At 43.3% G+C, this 13737-nt stretch overlaps 1 protein-coding gene across 1 annotated transcript; it reads right to left on the bottom strand.

Moving 5' to 3' along the window:
* Positions 1–47: 47 nt before the first annotated feature.
* Positions 48–13680, bottom strand: ENTR1 (endosome associated trafficking regulator 1). The gene is made up of 8 exons (XM_014064413.2): positions 13465–13680; positions 11129–11250; positions 8124–8516; positions 6482–6555; positions 5151–5262; positions 4837–4899; positions 3402–3541; positions 48–145 (listed from the first exon to the last, which is right to left on the bottom strand). The coding sequence occupies exons 1-8, from the start codon at positions 13538–13540 to the stop codon at positions 49–51; spliced, it is 1077 nt and encodes a 358-aa protein (XP_013919888.2). The 5' UTR covers positions 13541–13680; the 3' UTR covers position 48.
* Positions 13681–13737: the final 57 nt, after the last annotated feature.

Genomic DNA, 13737 nt, shown 5'->3' with positions numbered 1-13737 from the left:
CTTCCAATCTTAGTTTTCTCCAAGAATGAGAGGGGTTCCTCAGGGAACTCAGGGGGTTCCTTGTGATGGTATCTCAGATATTTTGTCTAGAGACCTCAGGAGGTCAGCCACAAGCTGCAGTTCTTCTGCACCAGAAACCAGCTGCCTAGAAGGAACACAAGATTAATAGATTAACAGAGTTGGAAGGTACCTTGTAGGTCATCTAGTGCAGCCCCCATCTAAGCAGGAGACCCTACACCATTTCTGACAGCAGTCCAGTCTCTTCTTGAAAGCCTCCAGGGATGAAGCTCCCACAACTTCCGAAGGCAACTTCTGTTCCATGGGTGGATTCTTCTCACTGTCAGAAAATTTCTCCTTATTTCCAGGTTGAACCTCTGCTTGTTCAGTTTCCACCCATCATTCCTTGTCTGGCCTTCAGGTGCTTTGAAAAATACGTTGTCCCCCTCCTCTCTGAAGCAACACTCCTATTTTCTCCCTAACAACCCTGCGAGGTAGGCCGGTGGACCCCACATCAATGAGGCTGAGGGGGGGGGGAGAGTTTGGCCTCGAACGCAGAGCCTCCACACGACAGTAATAAGCACAATGATGACAATTATGTTGCTGCCTGCAGGGATTCAGGCAGGCCCAACTTGTTCAAGTCTATATTCTCTTACACTCTGCTCTCTCTCTCTCTCTGGTGATCCACTGTATTCTGCTATTTTGGAGCTGAAAACCCAAATAAAACTTTAAATAGGCTAATTTAATGTAAAACTCCCATGTTTCCCCCCTCCCCCCCAAAAAAAAACCTAAGGAAACAAGAAACTCCATCTCTATGCTTTGAGGTCACAACTGACTTCTTGGCATCACAGGCCCAGCCTCCATGGCTCAAGCATCCCCCCCTCCATATGTGGGCCACTACAACAGAGGTGTCAAACCCATGGGCTGGATGCGCAAAGGCAAAAAATGATGCAAGCAAGCTTGACCCCCGTGCAGTACAAGGTTTTCTGCTCTGACCTTGTTTTCCAGCCATTTTGGATTCTTCCAAGATTAAAAATTTGGGAATTCAAGTGTTCTGTTTCAGAATAAAGCAGAGATGGGTTGTTGCTGGTTTGGCCTGGATTGGGCGAACCGGTAGTAGTAGCGGCAGCGGGAGGCACCACCCACCTGCCTGGATGCTTCTGCACATGTGCCAAAGTGTCGCGTGAGTGCGCCCAAACCGGTAGTAAAAAAGTTCCACCTCTGGAATAAAGGTTACCAATCTGTATATCCTTCTATAAATAAATGCACTGATTGATAGTTTAGCAGCTGGGCAGCTGAAGCCAAAATCAATTAAGCTGGAAAACAATGGTTTGTAAAGCCCACATTTGTAGGTTTCAGAAATCCGTCACAGCAGTGGTGTCTAAAATGTCTGTCCGCCTTATGCAGAGTTTATTTGGCTTTTATACAGTTTTAACAAGCAAAGCAAAAGCAGGGATAGCAACAGCATCTTATTGGTTCATTTTACTTGTCAATATCTAAATCCATCCCGGCCAGAGTAGATGCTTCACATACAACTATGTTGCCAAAAGTATTTGCTCTCCCATCCAAATAATCAGAATCAGGTGTTCCAATTCCTTCCATGGCCACAGGTGTATAAAATCAAGGACCTAGGCATGCAGACTGTTTTGACAAACATTTGTGAAGGAATGGGTCGCTCTCAGGAGCTCAGTGAATCCCAGCATGGAACTGTGATAGGATGCCACCTGTGCAACAAATCCAGTGGTGACATTTCCTTGCTCCTAAATATTCCACAGTCAACTGTCAGCTGTATTATAAGAACGCGGAAGTGTTTGGGAATGACAGCAACTCAGCCCCGAAGTGCTAGGCCACGTAAACTCACCCAACATCAGTGTGTGACCTCATGAATACACTTCTGGAAGAATGGTCAAAAATCCCCATAAACACACTCCTGAACCTCTTCCCAGAAGAGTTGAAGCTGTTATAACTGCAAAGGGTGGACCCACGTCATATTGAACCCTATGGATTAGGAATGGGATGTCACTTGCAGTAAGTTCATAGGCGAGTAAAGGCAGGGGAGCGAATACTTTTGGCAATAGAGTGTATCTCCTGGTACTACCTGGTTCTAATAAACAGTTGAGGTCATTCGTCACTGAGATCATTGGCAGTTTACTGCGCATGTCTGTACGTAAACTTTCCTCTCTTCCCACATCTGGTTCTGCTAATTAGGTGAGCTCATAGGTATTCAAGGTAACCAGCTACTGATATCATGGCATTTTATTGCACATGTCTTTATGTAACGTTTCCTCTATTCCTACACACATTATCTTCCCTAGCTGTAAAGAGTAATTCAAGCATTACGCTGGGTAGCTACCACATTGAAGCCAAAGGGCAGCATTTAACCTTTATATTTAAGTTAGATGTGTTTTGAAGACACTAAAAAAAGGAGAAAAAACAGCAGTAGGAATTAACATACCATTATCTGGGAAAAGCCCATCCATCATAACAATTTGTTTAAACTCCAGGACCATTTTTAAAAAGGAATCCATTGGAACAGAAAGGTTTATTTATTTATAGCTCACCTTTATTATTCTTATAAAGAACTCAAGGTGGGGAACATATCTAATTACTTCTTCTTACAAGAACAAATCCTGTGAGGTGAGTTAGGCCGAGAAAGGGAGTGGCCCAAGCTCACCTAACTAGCTTTTATGGCTAAAGTGGGATATATTACAAACCCACAAATTGGCTAGTGGTATATGTACCACTCCATGAGACACGGTGGCTCAATGGCTAAGATGCTGACCTTGTCGATCAGAAAGGTCAGCAGTTTGTCGGTTCGAATCCCTAGCGCCGCATAACAGAGTGAGCTCCCGTGATTTGTCCCAGCTTCTGCCAACCTAGCAGTTTGAAAACATGTAAAAATGCAAGTAGAAAAATAGGGACCACCTTTGGTGGGAAGGGAACAGCGTTCCGTGCGCCTTCAGCGTTGAGTCATGCCAGCCACATGACCAGAGATATCTTCAGCTTTGAAAAGGAGATGAGCAAGTAGAAAAATAGGGACCACCTTTGGTGGGAAGGAAACAGCGTTCCGTGTGCCTACAGCGTTGAGTCATGCCAGCCACATGACCAGATATCTTCAGCTTTGAAAAGGAGATGAGCAAGTAGAAAAATAGGGACCACCTTTGGTGGGAAGGGAACAGCGTTCCGTGTGCCTTCAGCGTTGAGTCATGCCGGCCACATGACCAGAGATATCTTCAGCTTTGAAAAGGAAATGAGCAATGCCCCCTAGAGCCGGGAACAACTAGCACATATGTGTGAGGGGAACCTTTACCTTTATATGTTAAGCCAACTGTGGCTTGTTAAACAAAACTTTGCATCTTGTATGAATTCAGTGTTTTCATCTGCTTCTCCTACTCAAGACTTACTTGATTGATGATTTAGATCTCGTTATCACAGAGAGGAGATTCTGCAAGGCAACATCTGCATTTTGCTTGACCGTGGTCAGGTTTTCCAGATGGCCAGACTTTAAGGCTTTGTTCTCCGATTTGAGGCTTTCCATCTGAACCTTCATGTAAGCAGAGAAGCATTTATTAGCCACGGACTTTACAAACATTGCTTTTTCAGTCCCTGTAGTTTTCAAAGCGTGACACGAGCTAAGGGTGTTTCTGGCAAAACGTTCAAGGCCCAGGGAAGACCTCCAAGGAGGTTTGCATACGATCATTTACTTCCCTATATCTTTATTGTAAACTCTCCGTGTTGTCATGGGGACAGAATGAGTGGGAGTGCATTCCATGCATTCTGCCTGCAGAGTTGGATCTGATTACAGTAGCTGGTTTGAGATAGGTGTATCTATTGGGTAACATGATTGATGACACAGACTGAGGGGAGGAAAAGTTTAGAAGCAGACAAACAGAGCAAAGATTTGGCTGCGAACGAATATTCCCTAATGAAGCCATCAATAAATCACTGGTTTTTGTATTAAAACATTGGCTCGATTATTATGAATCAGTTATGACATCGTTAGGAAGCTTGACATTTATTTTAGAAAGCCCCCTTTTTAAAAAAAAAGCATTTACAGGAAACAAGTTGCTTTGTAGAGTGTATCATTCTACCTCACTGGCTTTAGAAAGCAGCACTGAGTCAAAATCAGCTCAGAATTCACAGACCCACAGCCAGCTAGAATCACAATTCCAGAAGTTGGTGCAGCTGCTAATTTTAGATCCCTAGCTGGCTTGGGAAGAAACAGAGCAGAGGAGAGCAGTTAGAGGCTGTCTGTCTGTCTGTCCAATTGTACACCTGAACCTCAGAGGTTCTCTCTATTCAAGCCAGGAAAATATGCTTCAGAGACTACTCACTGGTGGAACTCTGCACAATTTACGAAATCTACATTTACAAGCTCGGATACAGGTGGTTCTCAACTTACAACCAGTTTCTTAAAAACACTTCAAATTTATGACTGCCATGGAATAAAGAAACCCCCTGGCCGTTGTAAATGGTCATCCCCCCACCCTTACTGTAGGGCACGTGCCTTGCAACCCATCGACTTTACAACCAATTGCAGAGTCCCACAGTTGCCGTGTGAATGCAATTCATGCTTTTTTTCCAGTATTCCAGCACAAAATGCTATTTGAATGAAGAGATTCACTGAATGACCACAGTATTCACCAGAAGGCAGAATTAGCTTAACAAGTGCCACCAAATATGTTAGAAAAACACTTCCAGTCCCATAGAAGGCTTGACTTATGACCAGATTTCCAGTTCCAAATTCAGTTGTAAATCAAGGACCAACCGTATTCTATCTCCCCGAGCTTCTTCAGAATTTTTCTATCTGTCCCACTGGCGTGAGGCCTTACTATGTACCTGAAGGTGCATGTTTTCCTGCTTCAGCTTAATGACACTGTTTTCTGCCTTCAGGGCCCGTTTCTGGAATGAAAAACAGAGAAAGGTTTATTTGAACAGCTGTGGGCAAACATGATCCACAGTTTTTAGCACCGGGAGAGGACTACCACACAGGTAAATAGAGGCACACAAAGATCATCCCACCTATTAATTCTGGCAGGAGGATGAGAGAAGCACTTTCAGAGCCCCAGAACGAGACGGGCTCAGCTACCACCTTACCCCAATACAGAGCCATTCACGGGAGAGGGCTGGCTCCCACAGCGCCCCAGACTCACCGTCATTAACTGGAGATTCTCTTCCACCTGCTGCACCATGGCCTCCAGCTCACGAGCCTCCTTCTCCTCTTTCCGTTTGCTCTTCTCTAGAGTCCTTTCCAGATACCTTATTCTGGTGGAGAGAAGGAATGAGTCCACCTTTGAGCTCCAGCTCCAGAGTCTTGTGAGTTCTGTCCTCGCTGTCTCCTGGGAGCATGAAATCAGCCAGGATGCCTTTTAAAGCAGGCTTGATGTTTAACACCAGATAAAGCTTTCTAAGATGTATAAAGGCATGTCAAATGAATGCGGGGAGTGTAAAAATAAAGAAGGGACTTTTTATCATCTATGGTGGACATGTGAAAGAAATGGGATCAGATTTGAATTATTTGTCTAAAAAAGAATGAACCTAACAGATTCCACTTTGAATGAGATCTTGCAATACATATCTATATAGCTTAGATGGAAAAATACTAGCTGGAAAAGCATTTCATGTTTTGCTGAAATTATGACAACTTGGGTCACTCTGACTTAGCCAAGAATAGGTGGGAATTAGGAAGTCTCCTGGCTGGGGATGTGACGTAGCTGGGGATATGATGTTAGATATGTTCAGGAAGCTCGGTTATTACCTTGTTATTGTCCAAAATGTGGGAACTGAGGAAATGAGGGGGAATTTTATATAGTTTAAAATATTGTACGTTCTTGACATGCATGTGAAGGGGAAAACTTTACAAGGAGGAACACAGAAGATCTGTTTTTGGGCTGTAGCTTAATTATTGCCTACTATTGTCAATATTGCCAACTATTGTTATTGATTAGGCCAAGTACATTCATGTAGTTGTATTATGACGCACCTTAATGATACCCATGAGACTACAATTTGTGTATTTAAGTCTCACCTGTTGTACTGTTCAGTATTCTCACCTTTCCGAGAATTCACTTGCGCAAGTGTAAATAAATAGATGCTTTTTGTTGCTCATAGTCTCCTTGACCATTTTTTTAATATATAGAAAATATATCAAATATATTTTTCTCAAAACATGTGATAAAGCCAAAAAACAAAAACAAAAAAACGGGAGGTATGATTCACACTCTAATACAGAAAATCCTGAAAATGGACATAGAAATGAAACCAGATTTTTATCCTTTGGGACTAATGGAAAAAGAACTGGAGAAAAAAAATCTACACTCTGGAGTGACCAGGTCACCTCCAGTCAGACAAGCCTTCATATTTTTAGAATGCTATGTTTATTTCTCAGGATTAAATGTACTTTCTCTCTTGATTCAGGAGGCTCAAGTCAGAGAACTAATCAATTAAAGTTTTATTTTTCTACTAATCTTAATTTTACACCCACCTTTCCGCCTGAGATTCAGAAAGAGCTTGAATTTGGCTTAGTGTACTTCTTAAGTTGGAATTTTCTTCTTTCAGCTATGTAAAAGAGGAAAAGATTCAGGCGTTGAAGGATTTGGGAATTCTGGGAAGGGACTGTTCAAAAAGTGGATAGGCAGCAAGATAGAAAATCAACCCAAGGTCACAACCAAGGAAATGACAAGTAGCCAAAGAGGCGAAAAAGTCTTGACCACAGAAATCCACAAAATTTCTGTCTTTTCAAATGCCAAGTTTGTGTTTCTCACAAAGCACCTAGCAAACCCTGCAATGCTTCAAAATCCGTGTGATGCTGCATTCCTACATTCCACACCACAACCAGGAAGGAAAACAAAAAAAGCCAACCCAAAATTTCTCAGACCATGAAGAACACACCAGGTCACCAGCCTGCCCATTCAGCCTCATGAAAGGAATCGCAATGGAGCTTTGCAAGGATAGAATCCCAAGCTTTGTGCTAGGAAGGGAATGCCACCAAATGATTGGAAGCGAAATTTGATACGAAACAGGATGAGATAAACCTTTGGAATAGAAAACAGGGATTCCCCTCATTTTGGACCTGTGAGTATTTGGAAGTTGGAAAACAAATCATGGGCATCCTCAGTGATCAGATAAAAGAAACCCAAGTCCGGGGCAGAACAGTAACTTGAGAAAACGCCTCAGACAAAGCCCTCCTTAGTACACAGGAAGTGAGGAGGGGAAACGCATTCAGGACTGCAAATTTCTGTTATTACAGCCATCCTAATAAAAGTAATTTTAGGCCTATATGGCAGTGACAGCCATCACGGCTATGTGGCATTGACTTCTTAGTCTGGCCTACCCCAAAGAGCTGACAGTATCTTTATACTAATCACAACCTGTTGTGGCCCAGCAGGAGCCATTGGAGCTGCCACCAGACTCCGACAGCGAGGGGCCCTATGAGTCGGCTCTGGCAGATGTGGAGGACCCTGGACAGGGTTCCAACTCCGAGCAGGGCGCAGAGAGACTGGTTGGCCACCAGGTGGCGCCTGAACCTTGGACCAGTGGGGAGGAGATAAGGGAGAGTGATCCAGAAGCCAGCAGTGAGTTGTTCCTGAATGCACGCCATTAAAGAGCTACTAGGCGTCAGGAACAATCACGCAATTACAGGAGGTGATTGTACTTCGCTGGTGTTAGCTCTTCTCCAGACTATAAAAGCTACTTGTGCACACGGCCCTCTTTGTAGAAGTCAACGCAGGAGGACAGTACTGTGAGCTTGGCAGGCTGGATTGCTGCCAAGCCTTATCTGTGTTTATTGCTGCCTGAGTTTGCCTGAGTTGCTGCCAAGGTCCTTATCTGTTTGTTATGCTTGGCTTTCAGCCACCGAGGTCTTGGTGTTTTGCTAATTAAAGTACATTCCATTTAAGCTTGTCTCGGCATTCGTTACTGGACGGAGGAGGGGGTCGGAACAACAACCTATGAGTTCAACATATTTCATAAAATTGTTGCTGTGGAGATAAAAACGAAGGGGTGAAACCAAAGACGTTACCTCAGAAGAAAGGTGGGATATGCATGCAGCCAAGTTATATTTTCTAGGAATTTAGCCTTCTTGTCTGGGAGAAGCCAGCTTCCCCCACAAGGACGACGACACTTACTTCTTGGTAACGCAGCTGCAGCAGTCGGCAGAAGCCATCTTCTGGGGACGTCTGATCACTCAGCGAGCTTTGGTCCCCTTTCCCAAGACAGCCACAGGAGACGTGGTCATTTCTTCCCAGCTGCTCTGGGGAGAAGGTCTGGAGATCTGAGACATTGCCGTAGAAAGAGTCTATTGGGCTGCTGCTGAGTGAGGCGCTGGGGGCTCTGACCAAGTGGGCTTCTTCGACGGCCGAGGGCTGATAGGAGCCGCTCCAGTCATCCTCCTCATCTTGCAGCAAGGAGTCCGAGGGAGTTGGGTCTTCAAAAAACGGCTCTCGCAAGTCCTTGTTCGACCCCAGCGACTCGGCCAAGAAGGAGCTCTCATCCAGCAGGAGGCAGGACCTCAATGGCTCCTGCAAGCAAAGCAAAACATTTGGGATTCTGAGCATTTCACGCCTTTCCTACGCCGAGGCCAAAGGGCCTTTCTGCACCAAACTGTCTAACACAGGGGGTCAGCAATGTTAAACACTCAAAGAGCCATTTGGACCCATTTCCCATAGAAAACACCGAGAGCCACAAAACCCTTTTGACATCTAAAATGAAGACAACGCTGCATATATTTTACCTTTATGCTAAGAATTAAAAAAAAATCTCTATAGTGTATTGCATTTATGAAATCAATGAACTGCTACAGAGAAAAGAAATTTTTATTCCTGCATGCAACAAAACCTTTTTGAGCTCTGGAGAAAAAAAAGAGAAGATGCTGAGTTCAAGGTTACTTTCAAATAAAACACTCAGTGCCTATTTGAGTCCTCCTCAGTAAAAAGCCAAACTTAAATTATCCACCTGCCACAAACATTCAACTTTTTGTTGTTTGCCAATTTCTCACCACATATTAAGCATACTGGTTTACCAGTCATGTCAGCAGTGAAAGCAAATGAATCTGCCCACGTACTATTAAACATTGTTTTCTTCTGAAAACTTTTCTTTTCTTTGGAATTATTCATGGTTGGTCTACTGGCGGTCGAAAAACTCAATAAATCACATGCCAGTGTGTATCATACATTGGCGGTTGTGATGCATATTTTGAGCGACAGGGAGCCGCAGCAGAGGGATGAAAGAGCCACATGTAGCTCCAGAGCCACGAGTTGCCGACCCCTGATCTAGCAGAAGCTGTAGTTGCCATGGTGAGGAAAGACGGGGAGCGCATTCCATGCATACCTTCAGCTGGAGTTCGGATCTCAGATTACTACAGCAGGCTTATGAGGGTGCATCTCGTTGGTGAATGTGATTTATGACACAGAGGGAGGGGAGGGTGGAAACAGGGGTAAAGTTCAGCCATAATTAAAATGAGATCAGATCTGACTGCAATGGGGTATTGCCGAAATGCTGTTCCTAATAAATGACTGGATTTCTTTTGAAACTTGGTTTGAGGCTCATGGATTAATTAGGGCATCTTTCGGAAACATGACAGTAGCTTTCTAAAAATCCCCTCAAGGGCGATAACAACTCATTTATTGACAGTAAAAAACTCCATCAGAACTCTTCGAAGAATGTGAGGAAAGCCAGGAGGCTGAAGACCGAAAGTGTCCTCCATTCATGGCCACTTGTGTCACCTGAGCCAATACAGGCAGTCCTCAACTTATGAACACAATTGAGCCCAGAATTTATGTCGCTAAGTGAGAGATTTGTTTTTCGCTGCATTTTATTACTTTTCTTGCCACATCTGTTAAGTGAATCACGGCACAACTGTGTTAAATTAGTAACATGGTTAAGTGAATCTCGTTTCCCCACTGACTTTGCTGGTCGCAAAAGAGGATCACGTGGTAATGGGAGAGTGGAACCATCATAAAAATGAACCAGTTGTCAAGCACCCGAATGTAAGCCACGTGACCACGGAGCTGCTGCAATGGTTACAAGTGTGAAAAATGGTCATAAGTCATTTTTCACTATTGTTGTAACTTTGATCACTAAATGAATTGTTGTAAAGTCAAGGACTGGCTGTACAAGAAGGAACCACTCTGTTCATTTCCCTTACATTTCTCTTCTTTTAAGAGAGATTTCCAAATGTTTTTTTTTTTGGCAGTCTGAAGTCAATCCCCACCATTTTTGCAGCCTCACCAAGGGAGGAGAAACAACACTGTTAAAGAACTCCATTAAGCAAAGTTCAGCTACTACAGCATGGATGCATCTATTTGTTCAATGTATAGCTTCCCATCATGTATGAATGTCTGTATGTATGTATGTATATATGTATGTATGTATATAGGCAGCCTAACCAAAAACAACACACATCAAAATAATTACAACCAAACCCCCAAATTCAAACCACTGAAAGCAGTTAGAAGCATGTATACAAAATAGAGCAATCAACAACTTTCATATTTTGTAGATTCCTTGGGATTTTATGGCTTAGCCTCTTCTTCTAAAAAGGGGCTATGTAGGTCAGCCAAATGTCTGCCTCCACTCGATATCTTGGGAAGTTTCCTCAGATAATAAGTTTTATGTCAGGTTGTTCCAATATCTTGGGGTTCCCTCAACTCCTTATGAAGAACTGCTTCAGCAGAGGGTTGGACTGGAAGACTTCCAAGGTCCCTTCCAGCACTATTCTATTTGAAACTGCTGCTCAACGAAAACACAGTAATCAGCAGAGAAAATGGCTATTATTTATATTGTGATGCTGGTTTTTTCTAAAAAGATTCTTTGCCTGTCCTTCACCAGCAACCATGGGCAGGCAATTGGGCCCTGCTAATAATCTTCCTCTAGGAATCAATTTTGCATTGATTAGTTCTGCATTGATCGATCAGTATTAAAGGAATTCCCTGCAGCTTCTCTTGCCCAAATTCACAATTGACTCTAAACCGCCAGCAAAATACTTCTTGCTTCTTTTTCCCCAGCCAACTTGCTTTGAGGCCGGCAGTGTCAAAAGGGGGTGGGGTATTCTGGAGAGGGAAAAAGCCCAGTTTCCCCCCATTTTCCTGTCCTCCCCCCCAAAAAAACCACCTCCCCCCCCTCTCCCCCTCACCTCGGGGCTGCCGTTCTTGGTGCCCATATAGGAGGCCGTGGCTGCCTTTTGCTCCTGGCTTCTCACGAAGGCCTTGAAGGAAAAGGGGTTGGCTCCTTCGCCGAGGTTTCCAGGCAGCCCACCTGCGGCAGGTAAGAAAACAAGTGAAAAGAACAGGAAGACCCTCTAAATCCCACCCACCCACCCGCAAGGCAATTCAGCTTGCCAATGTCAGTCCTTAGAAGTCAAGGATGGGAATACCACACCTTCTGCGAGTAAAAATACAAGTAAAAAATAAAACAGGCACATACTATCATATGTGGTGGATTTGTGCTTAAAGCGGAAAAAAACCCCTGGGTAAAAATACATCATTGGCTAGAAAAGATGATAGGGAAGCATGTAGATTTCAAACCTGAATTATTTTTATTAGGTATAATATCAGGTAAACCTGGTAAGAAAAGTATGCATTTAATATTGCACATCTTGACCGCAGCGAGGATTGTATCACTGGAAAAACCAAGAAACACCGTGAGATGAAGAAAAAATTAAGAAAAATATTAGAGTGCGCAGAAATGGACAGACCGACATTAAGAACTAAACAGGAAGTTATAGTCATTGTTTATGACTATGTATTTAATGTATAAGAGTGGGATGGTTTGAACGCTATGTATAATTGTAAGTAATGATCATGTTATACTGGAAAGATTTTTATATGTTAAATGGACTAATGATGAGGTAATGAATAATTGATACATACATGAATTGAAATATTTCAATAACTACTTGGATTAACAATGGAAAACTATTTCTGGAGTTGAATATGCCACACTATAAGTATTGTATACTCTATGGATGATTAATATTAATGGTAACTTGAACACATAATGCTCAATGATAGTGATGTATTTAGTTATGTTTAATGGATAACCAGTGATCTTATTTCTAATTGTAAAAACTGACGTACAAAAGTTTGTAACCAAATGACATGCTTGACGAAATTGAGGAAAGTTTTTTGTATATGTTGTTTTGTTTTTGTTTTAAAAATAAAAAAAATTTTTTTTTAAAAAGAACTAAACAGGAAGAAGATACAGATTATTATCAAACATGAAACCTGTTTTATCAATGGTTGGGAAAAAAAGGGGTGGAGATTAAGAATGTAATCTGTATTGTTTGTTTTTAGTTGTGCAGCCCTTTATTAGAAATCAAAATAGAAGATATCTGTTGTACAACATGGGTAGTAATTAATTATACCGGAGTTTTATTATATTCTAATACAGGATCTTTTAATCCTGTATTATCTAAATAAATGCATTTTTTTCATTAAAAAGCATCCATCCTTTTCTGTTTAAACTTGCAAAACTATTCTGAAGGCAGAATATGTGCACAGATCTGCAGAGTGCAAATCTGGAATGTGGTAAATGCTTTACACGTATTTTGAAAGGACCGTCTGTCACCATACCTTTATAGCCACTGGTTTTTAGAAGTCAAAACATTTTGACACCAGCCTTGTCCGAAAGATCAGGAACTGCATCTTTTGCAAGGGCAAGGCTGGGACCCCACTGAGTGTGCCGGAGTCATCCCTAAGTTGGCAGAGGTTCAGTGGTTGCATAACTCACTAAGCTATCTTGGCAGTTTGGACCCTGGCTTGACTGAGCATAATTCAAAAATAAAAAGCTCATGTTCATTTCATTCTTCTGGAGCTCTGTGATAGCATTTAATCAAACACCAATAGGATGTCTTCCACATATTGTATTATGGTATTTCTTCAAGTAATGGCTCAAGGGCACAGGGTCAAGCTGTTCTCTAATGTTCCTGCCTATTTTATCTACGTGTTCACGTGTTCAATTGATCTATAAATCTCACATCATAGTAACTGTATCTGAACCTCTGGCCCCAATGAGAGAAGTCAGAGGAAACCACAAAAAGAATGCAATCTGTATGGTTAAGCAAACCATATAGCCAGAACACACTGTTATGCACTAAGGATGTAATTAATAAAATAGAAAATTTAAAAAAAATACAAGCAAAAGTACTTTGCACATGCTCAGAAGTACTTTCTTCCTCGGCTCTGTTGCAGAAAATGGGAATTGCACCCCCCTACCCTCACTCACACACAGTTGAACCAGCACCAATCCCAGCGACTACCACCCCCAGTCTGCGACCTCCCTGGGTGGGAACCATGGGGCCTGGAGTCCTCTCTTGAGAGACGGCGGTTCTCCTCCAGCCCAGGAACCATCACCCCCCGCCTAGCCAGGAAAGAGGCACAGCACCCCGAAGAAATTTCAACCCCCTCCCCCCTGCCCTGCAAAAGACACTCTGCCCGTGCTCAGAGGCAAGGGCCAATCGGCCGTTCTTACCGGCAAGGCTTGCCCAGGGAGGCTCCCCGCCTTCCCCGAATTCGGCGCCGGGCGGGAGGGCGCTGTGCCCGGCCATGGGCCGCGGGAGACGGCCGAGCGTCTCCCTCTCCTCCTCTTGCCGCCAAAGGGGCGGACTTCCGGGGGCGGGACTTCAGCAACCCGCCCTCCGGACCAGAGAGCTACTAAACAGGAGGAATCGCCTGCGGAGAACCTTGCCTTTCTCGCCACAGAATTGCGTTTGGGGCTCAGACTTCCAATCTGTCCACATCCTGA

Source organism: Thamnophis sirtalis, unplaced genomic scaffold, assembly GCF_051295495.1.
Source record: "Thamnophis sirtalis isolate CommonGarterSnake01/CBP01778 unplaced genomic scaffold, rThaSir2_p1.2 scaffold_2, whole genome shotgun sequence".
Classification (NCBI taxonomy): domain Eukaryota; kingdom Metazoa; phylum Chordata; class Lepidosauria; order Squamata; family Natricidae; genus Thamnophis; species Thamnophis sirtalis.
Note: the sequence above shows the minus strand (reverse complement) of the source record. Positions and strands in the feature narration are given on the sequence as shown.